The 22496-nt window shown below is 37.1% G+C and overlaps 1 protein-coding gene across 1 annotated transcript; it reads left to right on the top strand.

Annotated features, from left to right (window-relative positions):
- Nucleotides 1-1156: 1156 nt before the first annotated feature.
- LOC6038080 (importin subunit alpha) lies at nt 1157-9382 on the top strand. Its single transcript, XM_038255789.1, has 3 exons — nt 1157-1232; nt 7451-8866; nt 8931-9382. Exons 1-3 carry the CDS (start codon nt 1161-1163, stop codon nt 9030-9032), a joined length of 1590 nt encoding a protein of 529 aa, XP_038111717.1. The 5' UTR covers nt 1157-1160; the 3' UTR covers nt 9033-9382.
- Nucleotides 9383-22496: the final 13114 nt, after the last annotated feature.

The following is a 22496-nucleotide window of genomic DNA, read 5'->3' as shown; positions in this document are numbered from 1 at the left end:
CGAACGATCTTTTTGAATTTAGAGTATTTTTTCTTTGTTTGTGATATTATTGATTACAGCGATAGGGCTTATTTTTCTGAGCACAATGACCCTTTAAGCGACCGCAAAGGATTTAAAATGGATTTTTGATTCAATTTTGAAAACATTACTTCACGGGCCTTCTTGACAGAAAAGGTCCTACTTGACAGTTCGTTCCAAGGGGACCATAGTTGATCCATCGAAAAAATGTTGTTTTGTCAATATTTTTTGCGTTAAAATGAAAAAGTGATCAGAAATGGTTTTTAATCTTGGTTTTTTACCGTTGAAAACATATAAATTTACATAGGGTTTTAGTACCCAATTCAGGACCCAACAAGCGGCTACAACGCAACCAATAAAGACTCACCAGCAAGGCCAACTTGCTCCTGCCTTTCTATACCTACAACTTGGAGAGCCTCAACGTGGCCTCAACCCAAATTGTGGCCAAATCTGACGGCAGCTTCAAGTAGCGTTTAAAAATCTCCGAAGTTGTTGGATTAAAAAGAGATTTACGTCTGTTTGTCTATGCTCAATTTGAGTTTAAATTGCTGATATTATTGCTGTTAAAATAAATTTTTAATTCATTTTTAAAGAAAAAACTTGTTTTTTACGGTTTTACAAAAAAATAAAATACGGCTTTAGAACCCTATTAAAAATACCAAAGCAACCCATCCACAATCCTGGCAACACTGGCCGATCTTCGCAATTTGACGTTTTCCCCCCTGCTGACAGCTGATTTTCGCGCGACTCCGACAGCTCTCTCACCAACACTGAAGCAGCAGCTGCTCTCTTTGCGCGATCGAATTTAAAAATTTAGTTCAAACGGTTTACGAGCTTCGCCCGAGCTGGAAGTGCATGTCCAGAAGTGCTTTGTTTTCGTTGCTTCAAACAGGCGCGCAATCCACTTTGTTTCAATAGTGCCTATTATTTCGTTGCATTTGTTTTAGATAATTGTTTTACCTGTGTTTAGCCGGTGTGTTTCGTTTATTTTGAGGTGTTATACGTGCAAAAGAGGTAAGTTTGCTTTTCCTCTTGCGATTCATTTCGGGGGAAGGCAGTTTGAGGTTAACATGTGGATGCCGGGATTTCAACGGACAATGGCGCTGGTCTGACCGTATTGTCTTCACTTTTTTTTACAGATCATGGATTCAGAAAACGCGGCGATTCCCAGCAACCGACTGGCCTCCTACAAACATGGTTCCAAAACCAACACGGTAAGTTCTGATTCTGGCCGGAAATGTGGCGAGTCCTTGACTATCGTTTTTCAATCCATCAACCGGAATATTTCTTCTGCTAGGGGAGAACGGCTAACTTTCGACTGAATGATATTGTAATTTCACTACATTTTTTAACCTATTGTCAGTCACGTGGTGTATTTTGTAAGGGTACTTGTATGTAACGCCAAAAGACGCGATTTCCGAAAGGGTCCTGGAAACTTGTTGATCACATCCTACTAAGCTAGTTATTAGTCGATTACAGTTTAAAACACTTTTAGTAATCTGTAGGGGAAGGTGGGGCAAGACGACCATATGGGGCAAGAGGAACAATCGCTAGTAAGGCCGTAATTTTTACAATTTTGATGATTTCCAGTATGAGGAATTGTTGCTAGCAATGCAATTAGCTGATTCTACTACCACATAACCACCAAAACGACGTAAACGCCACGGGGCATAATATTGAATAAAGTTTTTTTCAAAACCTTTGTTTCCTTATAATATTTGGAAATTACAAAATAAGGCTTAGGGTTCGTTTTAAGGCACATTTTATCAAAATGCTATTTTTCCTAGATCAGTAGTGTCCCTACCAATGACTTGCACATATTATAAAGTATGATTTATGTTTTGGTTATTTTTGTAGAGAGCTTTTAAAAAATCTTGTTTAGGTGGGGCAAGCGTACCATATGGATTTTTAGTATGGAAAAAAATACGAATTGCTGCAGCAACATATTTTATTGTAAAAAAAATACATAAAAGTTCTTAAAAAACTGATAATCAATTGTTTAAAAAATTGACCATACACGATATAATAATATCATGAAAATATACTATTTATCATCTAAGTATTTTTTTTTTTTGTTAAAACGGTCAAATTTTTAGTAAAATATTATTTTTTAATCTAAACATGAAAGAAACGTTTCAAATACATCCTAATCTGATGTATCTAAGTGGTAATAGTTCAATTGTTAGTAAATTAGCATGTTTTTTCATGCATTGTTCCTCTTGCCCCAACCGGTTGTTCGTCTTGCCCCACTAGTTGAGTAGAACGTACGAAAAAACAAAAAAATAAAATAAAATCAATTTTTTACATTAAAAAACAGATTTTTTTTAAAAATTTGTTCTGCCAAAGTCTCAGTCAAGACCTGGAATAAGATGATTCTAATAAATCCGACAGATTTTTTAACGTTTTTAATGGGTTATAACGAGCATTTCCTTAGCTTGTTACACTTGCCCCACTTTCCTCTAATTAAACTTCAAGCAGTAGATATGCCGACATTAGAAGCATAGATGGATTTCACATAATGGACTAGGTAGAAAAAATTCTCGTATGTTTGGCAGGTTAAGCACTCGTTCCTAACTCCATCCATCCTAACAATATCTCATCGATGATTTTAAATCACCCCTGAAAGTTTCATGAATATACCTATTTCGTGAAAAACTGAGTATAGAGTTATCTACGTGCGTATGTATTGCGTGTCTGTACACGTAGGATTTCTAGGTTAAAATTTGTACCCGCCAGCAAAAACAAATGGTAAGCTGGTGTGCGTGAGATCGGGCTTAGATAGCTCTATAGAGCTTTCTAAGCCCGATCTCACACACACTAGCGCACCATTTGTTTTGCTGGCTGGTACAAATTTTAACCTCACTTTTTTCGTGTACGTACACGCAATACATGCGCTCGTAGATAACTCTATGGGACGATATATCAAAGTTTTGCCATGCGTAAAGCAATCTGTCAAATTTTATGAGTGTTTTTTCTCTAAACTCCGAGTTGATTTACAGCAAGATGACATAAACCAAATAGATTGAAATTTGGGGTGAAAACTCTCAAAACATATTCCGTGTGCATGACGAAGCCCAAATGTTAAAATGTTCTTCTCACAAAAAAAAATAATAAATATACAAAAACATAAAATTAAAAAACAACAAGAACTTTTTAAAAATCGGCCTTCATTATAAACATGAAACTGCTTCATTGTCGATCGGCCATTTGGGCGATCATGTTTGTCTTAGAAAAAACATTCAAATCTTGATTCAAATTGTTTTTTTGGGGGACATCAAATGCCAACTTTTCAGAAATTTCCAAATTGTTATCCCCTCAAGGACATCAACTTTTCAGAAATTGACCAAGTTATGAATTTTTGAATCATGATTAAAAAAAATTTTTCAACTCCATTTTTCAACTTCAATTTTCGATGTAAAATCAATTTTGCAATCAAAAAGTATTCTAGTGAAATTTTGATAAATGGCACCGTTTTCAAGTTATAGCTAGGTAAATTTTTAAAAAGAATCGCAGTTATTCATTTTAAAAAATTATTGCCCATGTTGGCCCACTCTTGAAATAGTAGTTTATGCAACAAGTTGCAAAAAGAGGATTTTTTCAGCACGAGTCGTACATTTATCCAACGAGGTTCACCGAGTTGGATAAATACGAAGTGTGCTGAAAAAAACAAGTTTTGGAGTGCATAATTGACAAAGGGAGCGCGTGGTCGTAAAAAATATTCGGAGTGAAAAGTGATTTTTTTTGTGTGTGCCTTTTGTTTCGCATTTTTGTCGTGTGTTGTGTGCTGCGAGGAGAAGATTGTCCTCTGAAAATGCAGCATCATCAGTGCATAATTGGCAAAGGGAGCGCGTGGTCGTAAAAATATTCGGAGTGAAAAGTGATTTCTTTTGTGATTTTCAAAGCCCTTCGTTGATCGGAAGCCACGGCGTCGGGTGGATTATGTTTAAATTTTTCGAATAAGGTTTTATTTTTTTGCGGTGAAAAAGCCATTTCTATATAATGAACGAAAGACGCACTGACAATTTGGATCGTTGAGTTAATAGTGGAGCAAAATAACTGTGTGTGAGTGAGTTTGTGTGTTAACCAGAAAGACCTTCCCATAGCATCGTTGCTCGGAGTCCTCCCCATAGCGTCGTAGCTCGGGAGGCATCGAAAAGCCAATACCTTATCCTACTAACCCAAAAAAAAATTAATCACGTGATGCTTGAAGGAGATGCTGTGGATTCAACGGTCTCAAGCGGTATCAACAAGTATATAGCGAAAAACTATGTGCTTGATGAGTCTGCAACTTAAACTATCGGACTAACATTCCTCCCTTTCGTTGAACTGCAGGCTTCTTGGGAGGGCGCCGGTATTGACTAATAAAGTAGAGATCTTCAGAGGTTAAACAGTGAACGGATGGTTGGCTCCCACTGATCATTTTTGATTCATTGTTTAACTTCAGCTGATCTGTCAATAACGGAGTAGCAGCTCATTGGCAGTCAACCATGCTCATGCTCATGCTCATGCTCATGCTCAGAGTGCTGAAAAAATCAAGTTTTGCAACGAGTTCCATACAATATTTTTTGCAATTTCAAAAAACACACACTGAGTGAAATTTTATGTCAAATTTTCATGTATTTTGTCAATAAATCGTTTAAATCAAAAAAATGTTGAAAAGTGTTACTTTTCGAAACAAGTGCTGAAAAGTTCAACTTTTCAGCACCCATTTGAGTGCTGAAAAGTAGAACTTTTCAGCATTTATTTTGAAAAGTGTTGCTATTCGATTCTGTTATTTTTGGTACAGAAAAGTAGGCTATTTCGTCGTTCAAGAATGACAGGAAAAGTAAGTACAGTAGTTGTTCGGTAACTGGGCTTTGTTTAACTGGGCTGCTTTTTAACTGGGCGCTCGATAACTGGGCTGTAGCCCACTTAAAAAGCAGACAAACGTCAAAAAACCAAAACAAACCGAAATGACCGAGGGGTTAATGGATGCCAATAGCCTGTTCAACAAATAAAAAAACTGTTTTCATACTTTTATTTAATTTCAAGTCACAATTAAAGAAATATGAAAAGTAAGCATTGAAAATAAATTTGAGAATTTTTTATGTTTATATTTCATCAGAAAAATATTATGCATCGGTGGTCCCCTGGTTATTTTTGGTTCAGCCCAGTTAGCGAGCAGCATTCGGTGACTGGGCTACGTTCTCAGCCCAGTTACCGAACAACTACTGTAGTTTCACGACGGAATTGCAAAAAAATATTTTTGAAAAGCTGAGAAGATTCTCTATATTTTGTACCCATGTTGGCCCACTCTTAAAAAAAATATTTTTGAGAAGCTGAGAAAATTCTCATGCTTTTCTTTTTTTAACTTTGTTGATACGACCCTTAGTTGCTGAGATATTGCCATGTAAAGGTTTTAAAACAGAAAATTGATGTTTTCTAAGTCTCACCCAAACAACCCACAGTTTCCTAACGTCGATATCTCAGCAACAAAGTTAAAATGTGAAACATTCGTCAAATTTCCGATCTTTTCGAAAACAATGTTTGAAAAAAGTTTAAATCAAGACTATCATTTCAAAAGGGCCAAACATTTAATATTACGCCCTTTCAAAATGTTAGTCTTTATTAAAAAAAATTGAAAATATTGTTTTCAAAAAAATAGGGAAATTTCACGATTTTTTCATATTTTAAAATTGAAAATCAAAGTTGCTGAGATATCGACATTAAAAAATGGTGGGTTGTTCGTGTGAGACTTAGAAAACATCAATTTTCCTGTTTTTAAACCATTGCATGGCAATATCTCAGCAACTAAGGGTCGTATCAACAAAGTTCAAAAAAGGAAAGTATAGAGAATTTTCTCAGCTTCTCAATTTTTTTTTTCATAAGTGGGCAAACATGGGTACAAAATATAGAGAATCTTCTCAGCTTTTCAAAATTATTTTTTTCAAGAGTAGGTTAATAACTTTTATAAATGAATAACTGCGATTCTTTTGAAAAAAATTACCTAAAAATAGCTATAACTTGAAAACGGTGCCATTTATCAAAATTTCACTAAGCTTTTCAAAAATATTTTTTCAAAAATGGGCAAACATGGGCACTAATTTTTAAAAATGAATGACTGCGACTGATTTCAAATAAGTTACATAAAAATTGAGTTAACTTGCAAACGGTGCACTTGATCAAAATTTCACTGAAGTACTATTTGATTGAAAATGCGATTTTACATCGAAAAATGAAACTGAAAAAATTTTGCGACCAATATTTAAATTTTTTGAAAAAATCAGTATTGATAAAAAAATTCATAACTCGGTCAACATGAAAATTTCTGAAAAATTGGCATTTGATGTCCCCCAAAACAAATAAGAAAATAAAAATAAAAATAATGTTTTTTGCAAATCAAGTTTTAGAAACAAAAAGTAAAATTAAGAATCATCAAAAAAAAATTTCCGTATATCGTTTTTTTCAGTGTAGTCCTTATCCATACCTACAACTTTGCCGAAGACACCTAATCGATCAAAAAATTCTTTCGAAAGATACAGATTTTTAAATTTTCATGCATCATTTTTGTATGGACAGCTGCCAATTAAAATGAAAAAACGTTACTTAATCCACCCTTAGGTGGTTGGCGCCTTCCTCACATTTGAGGGTGCTATCCAAAATGCAAAAAGTGCGTAAATAACACTTAAGTGCTTATAACTTTTGATAGGGTAGTCAGATCTTCAATGTTTTGGACGCGTTGGAAAGCTCTTACAGCTCAACAATAGGTCGCATGAGAGATCCGGACAACGTTTTCATCAAAATATCTGAGATCCGGCCTCCAAAAAGCGTATAAATAGTTCTTATAACTTTTGATAGATTTGTCAGATCTTCAATGTCTTTTAAATACCTTTCTGAAAATGTATAGCATGACGGGTTTTCTTACAAAAACCACCCTTTTTACAATCTTCCGGACTTTTGTTAAAATCGTTTTTTTAGATAACTTTTGAAGTACTAAACTAAACTGCATAATTTTTAATAGCGACTTATGGGACCCCAAGACGGATCGAATGACGCCAAAACGGATAAAATCGGTTAAGCCAATGTCGAGATAATCGAGTGACAATTTTTTGATCAACATCCCACCACACACACAGACATTTGCTCAGAATTTGATTCTGAGTCGATAGGTATACATGAAGGTGGGTCTAGGAGGTCAAATTGAGAAGTTCATTTTTCAAGTGATTGTATAGCCTTTCCTCAGTAACGTGAGGAAGGCAAAAAGACCGATTTCGTAGAGAATCGCTCTGAAGAGACTGTGGACAATTTTAAAATGATTCTTAATTTCTGTTTTGGACATAAAAAATGGCTGAACAAATTTTTAATTGAAGGAAAAAGTTAACTAAAAAAATCGATTTGCAAAGAATTGCTTTTATACTTTGTTCTTTACAACGCATTACTTTTTCTTCCGCAGGAACTGCGCCAACGTCGCCACGAAGTGACCGTCGAGCTGCGCAAAAACAAAAAGGAGGACCAACTGTTCAAGCGGCGCAACATCACCGCCGCCGAGGAACCCACGGTCACGTCGCCGCTGCAGGAGAGCAACGCCCAAAGTCCGGTGGCGCTCAAGTTCGAGGAGATCCTGGCGTTCATCAACAGTGGCAACCCGCAGAAGGAGTTTAGCGCGGTGCAGGCCGCCCGCAAGATGCTGAGCCGGGAGAAGAACCCCCCGATCGATAAGATGATTGGGCTGGGCCTGGTGCCGATTTGCGTCAAGTTTTTGGAGAAGTTCGATCGGGTTGATTTGCAGTTTGAGGCGGCTTGGGCGTTGACCAATATTGCGTCGGGGACGTCGGAGCAGACGAAGGCGGTCATTGATGCTGGGGCGGTTCCGAAGTTTATCAATTTGCTGAGCTCGCCGTCGGGGAATGTTGCGGAGCAGGCGGTTTGGGCGCTGGGAAATATTGCTGGCGATGGTTCGAAGGCGCGGGATATTGTGCTGGAGTACAACAGCGTGGAGTCGATTATTTACTTGGTGCAGAACGCGGACACGCAGCTGTCGTTTTTGCGCAACATTGTTTGGTTGATGTCGAATTTGTGCCGGAACAAGAATCCTCCGCCGCCGTTCAGCCGGGTCGAGCCGATGATTCCGATTCTGTCGCAGCTGCTGGACCATGAGGACGCACAGGTTCTGGCCGACGCTTGCTGGGCGCTGTCGTACGTCACGGATGACGACGCGGTCAAGATTGAGAGTGTGGTCGCTTCGGGGGCGGTTCCGCGGTTGGTGCGGCTGCTGAGTTGCGACAATCCGGCGATCATCACGCCGGCGTTGAGAAGTGTGGGGAACATCGTCACCGGGAATGACACCCAGACGGATGCGGTCATTGCTGCGGGGTCGTTGCCTGCGCTGGGCAAGTTGCTCCGCAATAGCAAAAACAGTATTGTGAAGGAGGCGGCGTGGACCATTTCTAATATTACGGCCGGAAATCAGCAGCAGATTGGTCAGGTGTTTGAGTCGGGGATTCTGCACGTGCTGGTTGAGGTGTTGATCAAGGGTGACTTCAAGTCCCAGAAGGAGGCGGCTTGGGCCATCACGAACACGACCACGGGCGGTTCCACAGAGCAGATCATCCACCTGGTGGAGAAGTACCCGGTGATGAAGCCGTACTGCGACCTGCTGGACGCCAAGGACAGCCGCACGGTGCGGGTCGTGCTCAGCGGAATCGCCAACATCTTCCAGATTGCGGAGAAGATTGGCGGAGCGGAGAACCTGTGCACACTGTTCGAGGAGATTGGCGCGCTGGACAAACTGGAAGCGCTGCAGAATCACGAGAACGAAGAAGTGTACAAGAAGGCGTTCCAGCTGATCGAGACGTACTTCACCGATGCGGTGAGTTTGTTTGCACGGTTTATCCAATCATTCTCGCTTCTAATCTCATTTCCTATTTTTCCAGGAGGACGTCAACCCCGAGTGCGCCCCCAAGGAAGTGAACGGTGCGTTGGAGTTCAACCCGTCGGCAGCCCAGCAGCAAAGCGGAGAAAAGTTTTCGTTCTAGCGGCGACATCGCCGCCCTGGCCGTCATCAAACCCCCCCAGTGCCTTCACCCTAGCCTGCCAGCCTGAAGCATAAAACGGAAAAAGTGAGATTAAGACTGGAAAATTGAAAGTAATTTTCTGCCCCGCCCGCTCCCTTCTCGGCAACGTTCAAAGTCCGTGACCGGTCACGGCTACTCATCGTTATCATCATCACCATCATCAAGATCATTCCCGTGCTTGCCGCGTTGAAACTGATGCATTTATATCGAATTTGGCTCTTGTGATACTCTCGCCGCGCCTCTCACCCTGTTCAGTTTCGTTACGTGCGCTCTGCTTTAGTAAAACTGTAATTTTTTAATGTAAAATTTAATCCAGGTGCGTTTTCCGCTTGCGTGATTTCCGATGACAGTCCCCGCCTGAAGAATGAGGTGCAAATTAGTGTTGAACACGTGCTGTGTTGTTCACAAACACACACGGTTGCTAATCTGATTTACCGCACAGCACACCGGATGGTTGGATTAGTAGTGTGATGGACCCTTTTCCAGAGGGGGAGCGCAGGAAACGGACACGCCGATTGGAACGGTAAACAACAACTGTCCTCGTGACACCGGATCGGTGCAGTAATTGGGTTTGATACTGTTTGCTGTTTGTTATTGAGTGCGGATGCTGTTGTGGATCAATTTTCTAAAACACAGGGTGGCGACTCTTTTTTGGATTTCATTTTGTATTGTACAGTATTTGTGTGGTAACCGGGTGTTGTTAAACTGGGCAGCTTTTTCAACTGGGCGCCCGATAACTGGGATGTGCTGCCCCTGTTCGCAAAAATGTCCCATATGCAATTTGTACTTTGTGCAAGAAATCTGGAGCAAATCCAGTTTATTTTTTATATGGGACATTTATGCAAACATGGACAGTGTAGCCCAATTAAAAAGCGAACAAAAACAAAAAAAAAGTAAAATTATCGAGAGGTTAGTCAAATTGAATATCGAAAATTTTGACGCTTAGACCACTTTTCAAAAAAACAATTTTAGTAAATGATTTTTGTATTATTTTAGGAGAGACATACCATCCTGCATTTTTTGTGAGTCTTTTTGTCACATTTTAGGCTATTTTTACAAAAAAATTGATCGAAAAAAAATCGTGACATCACCATAAAATTTAAATTTTAAACTTAAAAATTGAAAATTCTCATAAATTCGCGTGTATTTTTGTTTCAGTGTATCAAATTTCTTACAAGTTTGTCTTTGACAACTTTTTGGTACGATGCAACGGCTTCGAGATACAGTAATTTTTAAATTACAATATACAAAAATATTTAAATAACTTACGCCCTTCTTAAATGCCATTTTTGAATACAATTGGCTCCATATACACAAAAATGGCTTATATAGGTCTAGGTTAACGTGAAGACTTCCATCATTGCCATAATTTTTCGTTCAAAGATATAAATTTTGCGTCCCTGTCAATATTTTGACAAAACTCCTTCTACAAGTAAGTGACGAATGACCTCTCTAGGTTAAAGTCACGTTAATAAAATAAACAACAACCTTCTACAAGTTGTTTACAATACTGTCCTACACATGCTGATACTTTTTTGTAACGATTATCCCATTCCATGCGAAGTTATGAAAATCGTCATTGATCAATGATTGCCAACTAGGACGTCATATCGGAGAGGGTCGTGTACTAAAGTACCAGAAAAATTTCCGATTTGAGCTGAAATTGCTCTTTTTTTATATTTTGTTAAGAATACATAGAGCGCTAATGGTCCCATCGTAATTTCGATCATCCCAGTTAGCAAGCAGCATTCGGTAAGTGGGCTACATTCTCGGCCCTGTTACTGAACAAGTACTGTACCTAAAAAAAGTTATTATTTTTGGACAACATTTGGACTAACATTTCAAGATGGGAAAAATACCAATACTGACAGACTCGATTATCCGAAGGTTTGTATGGGACTTCGGATAATCGAAGAACGAACAAAATTTTTTTTCATTTGTTTTTATTTTCTTATTTTAAACATCAAATTAGATCTTACGACCCCAATTTAGGGGAAATTCTCGTATGTTTGGCAGGTTAAGCTCTCGCTCCTAACTCCATCCAATTTGCTGATTTTCACTATTTAAACAACTAATTTTGCAAAACTTTTGATAGAAACTTGCTTGCTCACTTCTTATTGACCTATTTATCACTCGATTTCAGTTGAAAACGCTTTTAATTAGCTTTAATTGAATGTCAAAGTTCTGACCTGCCAACATTAGAGGCACGCTGGAATTAGATGCTGTTCCCCTAGTCAAATTTGAATGGTTTTTTGCATTTAAAATTTGAAAAATGCATTTTTTCAATGTTTCATCATCGTCATTTTGGTCGCCATCTTGGATTTAAAATTCTAAATCACTTTAGAGGACTTAAAGGGTCATACTAAAGGTCAATAATCAAAAATATTTTTTTCGTGGTTCGATTATCCGAAGTTGGATACTTATTTTATGAAAAAAAATTCCGAGGTTTCGATTGTTTGAAGTGAAATTTTGCCAAGGCCTTCGGATAATCAGGTCTTAACTGTAATCTTAAAACATTTTATATTTTTGGGCCAGATTTTAATATTTAGAAATATTTTTTTATTGAAAAGAGCAGAAGATTTCATAAAATTTTAATTTTGCTTTCCTCACCTTACTGAGAAAAGGTTATAAAATCACTCGAAAAATTAACTTCTTAATTCGACCTCCAAGACCCACTCTCACGTATACCTATCGACACAGAATCAAATTCTGAACAAATGTCCGTGTGTGTGTCTGGATGTGAGTCCGTGCACCGAAAAATGTGCACTCATTTATCTCCGGACTGGCTGAACTGTTTTGGTCTCATTCGATCCGTCTTGGGGTCCTATAAGACCCTAGCCTATATTGTGAAGTTTTGAAAAGTACTTTAAAAGTTATGCAAGAAAAACCAACTTTGAGAGAAGTCCGAAAAAAAGGGTGGTTTCTATGAGAAACCCTGTCATTAGGGTGGTCCAAGTCCGGGAGTTCTCGGGGCCTATACAGCAAATAAAATAAATAACTGAATGCGATTCAGTAATCATCACTTTTGCTTAAATTCAGGAATGAACAAAAACATTGCTGACAAATCAGTAGCTGCATATTTGTCAAACTGAAATGTCAGATTTGACTAGCTGTTTGGATGCTGCCGAGAGAAAATCCAATTTTAAATGCATTTATTTTTTTTTTTAACTTTTTACTGTGAATTTTAGAAACAAAGGTAAGAAAAATGTGAACAAAAAATGCCTCTATGCTAACCACCTGAAAATTACTGAATTTTCAGCAAAATATTTGCTGCAATTTCAGTTTTTTACAACCATTTTGCTGATTTTTTAGTAAACTATCTGTCAAAGTGACAAATGCCAGTTAATTGAGAATTCAGTAAAATCTAAATTACTGAATCGTTTACTGAAATTTCAGTAGATGAAAATTCAGTAAAACTTTATTGAATCTCAGTGAAAAAAAATTAATGTGTAAAACACTGAAAGGTCTGCCTTTATGTGTCTTTTTTGGATGGCATTACCTTTTAAAGCTAGTACGGAGTTCGGAAGGAAAGGGGTCAAAAAACAGTTTTACGAACAGCAGAACAAAGGAGAGGGAGCGATTTCTTGGGGCATTTCTTGACCCTCTCTGGCTTGCTTTCGCCGCCGCTGCTGCCCATTTGATTTTTTTCTTGACCGGTTCCTTCCGAAGTGCATATACAGCTTTAAATGTCAGGAAGGCACGTAACGTTTTTTTCATAAAGTCCAGCAAAATTTCACAACGAGTAGCCACCCTGCTTCAAATCACCCCACACACCTGGGGGTCGGTCGGTTCTGCAATAATCAGTAATTTGTATGAATTTGGGTGGCGGTTTTTGATCTGGAAGGGATTGATAACATCATGATTGGATTAAAAGCTAGCTTCCTCATGCATGGGGTGGTGGTGGTGGTGGTGATGGGGCAAGTGATTTTGCCCCGGTGGTTTTCCCGTGGTTTATATTTCGCGGTTGAATGGTGTTTAATTATCTGCCAGGTCACACCGACGATTGTAATCAATGGGCCCCATTGTGTGTCGAGTGCGTGTTTTGTGCTTTTGATGCGTTTGGTTGAATTAGTTTTTGCGATTGTCAGTGGTATGTTATCAAAATTTCATTTAGATCTGCTTCAAAAGGGAATTAAAATTTGTAATCAGAATGTTTAGATCAATAAGTGCTTTGTTCAGGTCTTTTTGAAGTGCTATTTAAATAATTCGAATATGTTTTCTAATTTGACCTTTAATATCACGCTTAAAGCCCTTCATGGCACCATCGTTCGAAGTGTAAAAGTTGTCGTAACTGACACTTTGCTTCCGTTTATGCTGTTTCAGAAAGTGTCATTAAAAATTCTTTGCTTTTCCAGGAAGAGGCACCATTGTCAAGTTTCGATAGTCCTCCCGTGCACACACCTTTATGACGAGAGGACAAGAAAAGAATCGACCACCATGATGGTGCAAACTTTTACGACCATCGCCATTCCAGGGATTAAACAGCAATTTTCAGCACATTCCACGTTCGCTACCTCCACCCACAAATGCAATGTTGTCAGCAGCAGTGCAGCAGTATGAGCAACCATGCGTTTCCATTAGCTTCTTCGGCGTTCAGGAATGGTAAGACAAGAACGTGTTTTCTTGCTGCTGGAATGGCATGTTTGAACTGCGAAATATCGAAAGTAAGTTGTATAACAAAGCGCCGCAACGGCCTTATTTTAACCTGAAAAAAAAAAAACATTTCTTAATTTATCATTAGGTGGTTGGTACCTTCCTCACATTTACAAAGTGATTCAACTCCTAATCCAAATTTCCATTGTTTACGGCCTTAGAGCTTATTGAGCCGACTCGGTCCAAACCAGGTTCCAGTACCGAAAAGGACTTGATAAAAAAAGTTTATGAATTAAAAAAATATATCTGATACAGACATTTCCAGAAAACATGCAGACTCTCATTTGCATGAAGCGATGTGGCAAACGGGCGTTTTTCATCTGGCGCGACTCTCGCACGCAAACAAAAAGACCCGGCCTTTTGAGGTTATGCAAAAATCACCCTTTTTGTATCTACAAAAACTTTTTCAAAGCAAAAAAAAAAAAAATACTTCACTAAACTTGATTATTTTGAATAGGGTCTTATTGGACCCCAAAGCGGTCATAAAAAGGCAAACCCGGCCAAAATCGATTCAGCCAGTTTTGAGATATGCGTTTGGAAAGAAAATCATGTCTACACACATCCCCACAGACATTTGCTCAGAAAACGATTCTGAGTCGATATGTATACGTGAAGGTTTTCGAGTGATCGAGTGATATCAAATGCAACTTTTCAGAAATTTCCAGAATGGGCAAAAAATCTTTGACCGAGTTATGATTTTTTGAATCAATACATTTTTTTTCCAAAATATCGAAATATTGGTCGCAAAAATTTTTCAATTTCATTTTTCGATGTAAAATTGAATTTGCAATCAAAAAGTACTTCAGTGAAATTTTGATGTAATGAACCGCTATCAAGTTATAGCCATTTTTATGTATCTTTTTTCGAAATAGTCGCAGTTATTGATTTTTTAAAAATAGTGCTCATGTTTACCCACTTTTGAGAAAAATATTTTTGAGAATTCTCTATATTATGCTTTTTTGGACTTTGTTGAAACGACCCTTAGTTTCTGAGAAATTGCCATGCAAAGGCTTAAAAACAAGAAAATTGATGTTTTCTTAGTCTCACCCAAACAACCCACCATTTTCTAATGTCGATATCTCAGCAACTAATGGTCCGATTTACAATGTTAAAATATGAAACATTCGTGAAATTTTCCGATCTTTTCGAAAAAAATAATTTTCTAAAATTTTAAATCAAGACTAACTGTTCGATGCGCAGCGAAGAGCAGGCAAGAAGACTTCGTCCCAGCAATTAAGAACACCGCACAATTCCAAACAACGATTTTTATTAAAAACAAAAGTGGCCACTGCCCATTTGGGGCTGAATGCGAAGATGCACTGTCTGTTGTTGTTGTTGCCTTGTGCGTGAGGCACACTGAAAATGAGACACACACAACACACAAATCTATCTATTGTCCACTCGACCTGCTGGGTGTAAGTCAGCTGCGAGTGGACTCTAGACTGGTCCAGAAATAAATAGTATTCGCGTAGACATGCGCGAACACTAACATATCAAAAGGGCGTAATATTGATTGTTTGGTCTTTTTGAAATGTTAGTCTTGATTTAAATTTTTTTAAATATTTTTTTCGAAAAAAAGTTAAAAAATATTGATTTACATTTATTGAAAATCAAGTTCGTTTCCAAGGATACTTGATGACACCAGAAAAAAAGCAACTTCTTAATTTTTTTTATCTTTCATTTTTTAAAGGGGTAAAATGGATGATATTATACATTTTTATATACGAATATGATAAAATTATCAGCATAAAATGGGATCTAAGGGGTCCCCGAGCAAAAATTTACAACCAAAAAATTCACTAAAAGTAAATGTGTCTTTTCAATATGTTAAACTGCCTTAACCAAAGCGGTCTCATTCTCAGATGGTAGTTCCAGATGACCCCTACAAGCTGCAGGTCGATCCGAGTTAATATCTGGATGGAACACTTTTTTTATTTGAGTTTGAAAATTATGCTATTTTTTCACTAAAATACCAATAACTCTCTTTAGAATTAACCAATTTGGATGCTCTACCCTGCATTTTGTTGCATTTTTGAAGCCCTTTCAGATGCATTATGAATTTTGAAATTAAATTGAATTTTGCCTAAGTTATAGCCTTTTAAAGATTTTTTTTACGTTTTTGAACCTTTAAGCTTTGTGTCCCCATTTGCCCCACTTCCCGTTGACCTAGAGTGCTCATATTTTGGCCAGATGCTAGTTTTATCTGTACAAACAACTCCTGAAAATTTCAGGCAGATTGGTGAGGTCCAAACGACGTCCCATACAAAATGGTATGCCCTGTTCGTGGACTCGCTCATAAAATATAAATGCAGTTTTGTTGTGAAACTGCTAGTGGCTATGGCTGATTTCAGATGTCGAACTCAAAACACTTATTTTGGTGAAAAGGACAATTCAATATCTGTCAACATTGATTTAAATGATGCTGAACATGCCAAATAAAAGATTTGTAGACAACAACACGCTTGAAACTGTGATTTTAAAGTTGTCCAAATTTAGCGAGCACATCAATTTTGCAGTTCCTTTTGAGGTCCTAAACAACTCTCCAAAGTTTGGGAACGATTGGTTTAGTCCCCACTTTACGCAAAGCGATTCAATTTTCTATGGGAATTTGCATGGGATTTTTTTTTGGATTTTGATTTTAAAAACCCAAGTTTCACGCTGTACTAAAACCGGGCACATATTCGGTTGCTCTGGAACAGGAGGATTCTAAAGGCCGCCATCTTGGGTGATTGAGATTGACAACGCGCGCAAACTGCGCACAGTGAAAACAAAAATATTTTTTTATTGATAATTTAATTTTTGTTATAAGAATTACTGTAGTAAAAGTCAAATTACACAGTAGTTAAGTTAAACGTTTCATGTGATAAAAGTACAACTTTAAATGAGGTCATCGGCCCGATGTGTGCATAATAATCCCTACTTTAGTAGTTTATTTTGCAAATAAATTGATAAAAATCACCTCACAAACATACACTTACTTTTAAACGTACATTGCGGTGAAATCTATCTATATATATAAAAAATTCAGGGTGTCTGAAATCCCGAAAATCTCTGGACGCGCTTGCTGCAAAAACTGTAATAATTAATTATTAAATGTTACGTTTTCTGCAGCAAATCCATCTTTTGAGTATCTCGATAAATTTTAGCTGTGCAAATTCGTTAATATGTTTCAAACTTACCGACCATATGGTCCCAATGAGGCCGTGCACCAGACGGAAGTAATTTTTCTTTGTTGAACATCATGACAGCAAAATAACATAAAAATGAGAAAAAAAGGTTCGTAACTAATGCCGGAACGCCACGTGTTCGACCGATCACACACACCGACCGAAGGACAGGGTGGAAGCTCATTAGTGCGCTACGCACGTTTCTTCCACATGATTGACGTCGGAACTAATCTGCCGGGTGGACCACTCTTTCGGTTTCTTCCTGGCAGAAGGACTTTTCTTTCAAAAGCGAAGGAATTTCGGCATCGTTAAAGAAAACGAAGGAAAATACAAATTTGCTTTTCATCGTTTTTGATTCACAGTTTTTTCTTCTTTATTTATTGGGTCGTGTCTTTTTCTTGATTTTTGCTCGTGTACAAAATCGAAGTTTAATTGAATTTGCTAAGAGACAGATTCTCGCTCAATAGAGTTTGAAAAAAGTTGATTCGATCGTCTCGTTTTGATTCTTCTTTTTTGCGTTTGTTAAACTTTTCTTTTCCGAGCAGTGAGATAGAAAAAATAGGAGAAATGACACGACTTGCGCCCTCCCACCTGGCTGGCCGCTTTGGGTGTAGAAAAAAGTTATGTTTCTTCATCTTTTAGCCTTACCTATCATAATTTTCGCTAAGAGGCTGCCTCTTGTACAACGATAACATCAGTTGAAAAACAAAAAGTTGTTCTCGTTTTAGATTTTGTTCTCGTTTTTCTTTCACTTGTTTTTTTGTTAAACTATTCGATTATCATACAGAGAGTTGATTCATTCCTGTCATTACTTCTCCTCATTTGTTTTTGGTTCCAAATATTGTCTCTATGTACAAAAGTTAATATTCAGAAATATGTTCATTTTCCTATTAAAATTTACCTATTTACAAAGTTGACTAATATTTACACACAAAATTTAGCTTAGCTACATTCATAGAAAGTTTTATATCATATAAGTTTTCTTTTCTCTTTTTGCAAGTAAGTCTGCTGACCACAATTCCTTCACAATTGTTTCAGAGTGTCAAACCAAAGAGCTTTAAAAAATGTGTATTTTCATAAATGCTTTTCGTTTTATCATTTTGGTTACATCGTAAAAGCTCAACACCTCTCGCCAAAAGGTAGCGAAGTAATTAACAAAATTTTAATTTAAATAACAACATAATGATCGCGGTAAAACACAAACAATTGTAGCGAGTGTGTGTGTGTGTCCCCGATTGTGTAACCACGGTCGAAAATGATCGGAAAAAAACCTTGGAGGTGTTCAATCAAAATTTTCCCGGAACCCCTAATGAGGGGACACGTTGGTAACTGATGGGCAACATGACATTTCAACCCCCCCTTGTTGGAAAGCTCGAAAGTAATTTTGACGACACACGTTTTAATTAACCACAAACAAAATTTCGCGTTCGCGCTCCAACACGACATGAAGACACACATACACAGAACACTTTCACACATACAAATGACTCACGGATGCACGTTTGTTACACCTTTGGGCAGCTGATTATTTGAGAGAGCGTCGAATGCTGGATTTTGTCAAACACCATGCGTCTCTTTTGTAGAAGTCACGACCAATCTTGACCATCTCTGAAATTATTTGCTTTACAAATAGATCAGAAACTTTCAATACATTTTCTTCGAAGACAAAAAAAATAAAAATAAAAAAAATGTGAAGTTTCGGAGTTCAGAAGAATTATTGCAGATGCAAAGGGGCTTTTGGTTTGGTTAAAAGTTAGGATGATTTCGAAAATCTAACTTTTCTGATTTTTTTGGGATTTTTTTGGTCTTCTGGGGTGGGTCTCGTGGCGCAGGGGTAGCGGCTTCGGCTGCCGATCCCGATGATGCTATGAGACGCGGGTTCGATTCCCGCCTTATCCACTGAGCTTCTATCGGATGGTGAAGTAAAACGTCGGTCCCGGTTTCTCCTGTCTCGTCAGAGGCGCTGGAGCAGAAATCACACGTTAGAGGAAGGCCATGCCCCGGGGGGCGTAGTGCCAATAGCTTCGTTTTTCGTTGGTCTTCTAGAAACTTGTTGGGCTTGCCAATCCAAGCAACTTTGTCGAAGACACCAACATTTTACCTCGCAATCTGCGCCTTCTACTACCAAATTTAGAGAAAGCATCTGAGCAAACCTTCAAATTCATTAGGAGCAGTTCTCTCAGATTTCGGTCATTCGATTTTTTTGTATTTTTTAATCCGACTGAAACTTTTTTGGTGCCTTCGGTATGCCCAAAGAAGCCAATTTGCATCATTAGTTTGTCCATATAATTTTCCATACAAATTTGGCAGCTGTCTATACAGAAATGATGTATGAAAATTCAAAAATCTGTATCTCTGGAAGCAATTTTTTGATCGATTTGGCGTCTTTGGCAAAGTTGTAGGTATGGATATGGACTACACGATGCGACCATTTTCAAAAAAGTTACCTAAAAATGACCTTAACTTGAAAATTTTACTAAAGTACGTTTTGATTGCAAATTTGATTTTACATCGAAAAATAAAGTTGAAAATCAGTATTGATTAAAAAATTCATAACTCGTTGAAAGACTTTTTGCACAACCTGGAAATTTCTGAAAAGTTGGCATTTGATGTCCTCTAAAATATCAAAAAAATGAAAAAAAGTGTTTTTTTGCAAATTAAGTTTTAGTCACAAAAAGATAAATAAAAAATCACCTAAATTTTTTTTACCGTGTATCATATTTTTTTACACTGTATTCCATTGCCATACCTACAACTTTGCCGAAGACACCAAATCGATCAAAAAATTTCTTCAAAAGATACAGATTTTTGAATTTTCATACATCGATTTTGTATGGACAGCTGCCAAATTTGTATGGAAAATTATATGGACAAACTAATGATGCAAATTGGCTTCTTTTGGCATACCGAAGGCACCAAAAAAGTTTCAGTCGGATTAAAAAATTCAAAAATTAAAATTCTAAAAAAAAAACCGATTTCGTAGAGAATTGTTCTATGTTTTTTTTAACGTAGCAATTCAGGGTAAAGTTTTGGAGAAATGTGATGTTCGGAGCACTTTTAGCCAAAGTGTTAAAAAAAACAATCAATACAATCTATTATCAAAAAATCCATTTAGAATTGTTTGGTCAAGAACATACATTTGAATGACTTCCGTTAATGTTAGCAAGAGCATAAAAATATAAATAGAAAATATTGACAATGGGAGGGCATTTTTGAGTGAACTAGAATGCAAAGGGCCATCGAAGGAGAGAAAAAAAGTAAAAAAAAAATCGTAATGCATTTCGTAAAAGTGTTAAATTTATGAATAAAACTTGGATTGCTGTCTAAAAATGTACAAATAGGCACTAAATTTAAATTTCTTCAGATATAATCGAAGTTATTTTTCTAATTTCTATTTTTTTAAATAAATATTAAGGCCGTTACAAATATTTTTCAAAGTTTATGTCGCCCCTTCAAAGTCAGGTAAAAACATGCAAAATTTCGAATCGTTTGATACCCAATTTGCGAGTTATTAAAATTGGAGTATTCTCGAGAAAATACAGTATTTTGTGGAAATTTGAGTATTTCATTCAAAAATCTCTAAAACAAACAAATCGTTTATAGCCATTATGTGGATTATAAAAATTAAAGTATTTTCGAGAAAATACGGTGTATGTAAAAATTTAAGTATTACAATTAAAAAAGTGTTAAAATGCATGAAAAATTTCGAATCGTTTGATAGCAGTATGGAATATAAAATTTTTAACATTTTCGAGAAAATACGGTATTTTGTGAAAATTAAAATTATATTGCAAAGTTTCGGGGCGCCGGTTCGATTCCCGCCTTATCCTCCTGTCCTTCTATCGGATGGGGAAGTAAAACGTCGGTCCATTTGCGTAAAAGAGGTTTTGGGTGACTCACCATACATAACCTTCGGACGCCTAGAAATGAGCAGAAACTTGCAACAAAAAAAAAATCAAATCAAATTATTCGCTCTACAGCATTGCCTTGGCGTTCTCGATTGCGAGATTCCTACTCGAAACTAGGTGTTCGAAGGCTTGATTATTGTTGAGGCAATTGCAAACCTCTTTTTACATCTTAGCTTCCATCCACCCCGGGATTCGAACTGACGACCTTTGGATTGTTAGTCCAACTGCCTACCAGCGACTCCACCGAGGCAGGACCCAGGGAGACGACTCCTACACCTGGACTGAGCTAACTACCTAACCTTTTTTAGGTTAGTCCGGGACCAACATTTACTTCCCTTCCGACGGAAGGCGTGATCAGACAAATCTCGTCTCGAAAAATGCCACCGGGACCGTCTGGGATCGAACATAACCCACAAAAGACCCGGGGGTCGTTAAAGTGGATTGCTTTGCTTTGCTTGTTTTGCAAAGTTTCGAATCGTTTGAAACCCATATTGCGAACTATGTAAGTTTGAGTGTTTTCGAGAAAATACGGTTTTTAAACAATTAAAACGCATGCCAAATTGCGAATCATTTGATACCCATGTTGCAAATTAGAAAATTTGAGCACTTAAAAAAAAAACACGATGTTTTGTGATTTTTTTTGTATTTCTGATGTTTTGTATTTAAAAGGTCCAATAAACCAAATTCACAGTTTTTTTCTTTTTGCGTGTTTTTCAAACCGCCTTGGGTCAGGGGTATTAAAAATCATCCAGAATGTAGATATCCGGATATCCGAATAATTTGCAGCATTAATAATTTTATTAGAAAATGAACTAACTTATCAGCTTAGTCAGCTTAGATCCGTTACATTTTTATTCTTAAATCTATTTTGGGCTCAACAAATATTTTTATCCAAATAATTTTCAGTTCTGATACGATTTTCGTATACCTCTTTTGATTTGGTTTGATTAAGAAGTTGAAATCTGATTTTATATAGAAAAAAATATAAATTATCCGGATATCCGGGGTCCCAGCTCTACCAAAAAGCAAAAACTGAAAGTTTCGTTTATTGGTCCTACTAAAAAAAAACTCCAGATTTTTGCTTTGAAACTTACCATATTAACAAAAAATATTTACTAAGAGGAAGCTTCAGAATTCAACATAATTTGGTTGGTTTGGTTTGGAATAAATCAATTTTAGAATTATATTAATTTAAAGTTATTGTCCGTTATCGTCGATAAAATTATCGCTGATGGAATTATCGGGATAACGATAACGATAATATATCGTTGGTCTGTAACACGAATTTATAGTCCCGGGGGAATTTGAAAGGGATGTTTTTGTTTATTAAATGATTCATCTTTCCAAATTCAAAATTCAAAAATATCACTTGGTTTAGAACCATGTTGTTGAGCCAAATAATTTTGTTTAGTCGCGTTAACTCTATAGTATAAGACTAAAGTTTCTATTCAAATCAAAAAAATGTTGAACAGTGTTGTATTTTTCCATAATTTCGCAGTCGGCCTGGGTACTGAATTGGTTAATACATAAACACAAACTATATCAAAGAAAAGCCACAAAAAATGCATGTTGCCATGTTTCAAATATTTGTCCTCTTTACGGCACCAATAAGTGCAATCAACAGCAATCCCTCCGGTGTGTACAACGGTACAAGTCTGCCCTTTGCAATCAAGCGCTACCTTTCCAAGAAAATGCCA

Source organism: Culex quinquefasciatus, chromosome 2 (assembly GCF_015732765.1).
Source record: "Culex quinquefasciatus strain JHB chromosome 2, VPISU_Cqui_1.0_pri_paternal, whole genome shotgun sequence".
NCBI lineage: Eukaryota > Metazoa > Arthropoda > Insecta > Diptera > Culicidae > Culex > Culex quinquefasciatus.
Note: the sequence above shows the minus strand (reverse complement) of the source record. Positions and strands in the feature narration are given on the sequence as shown.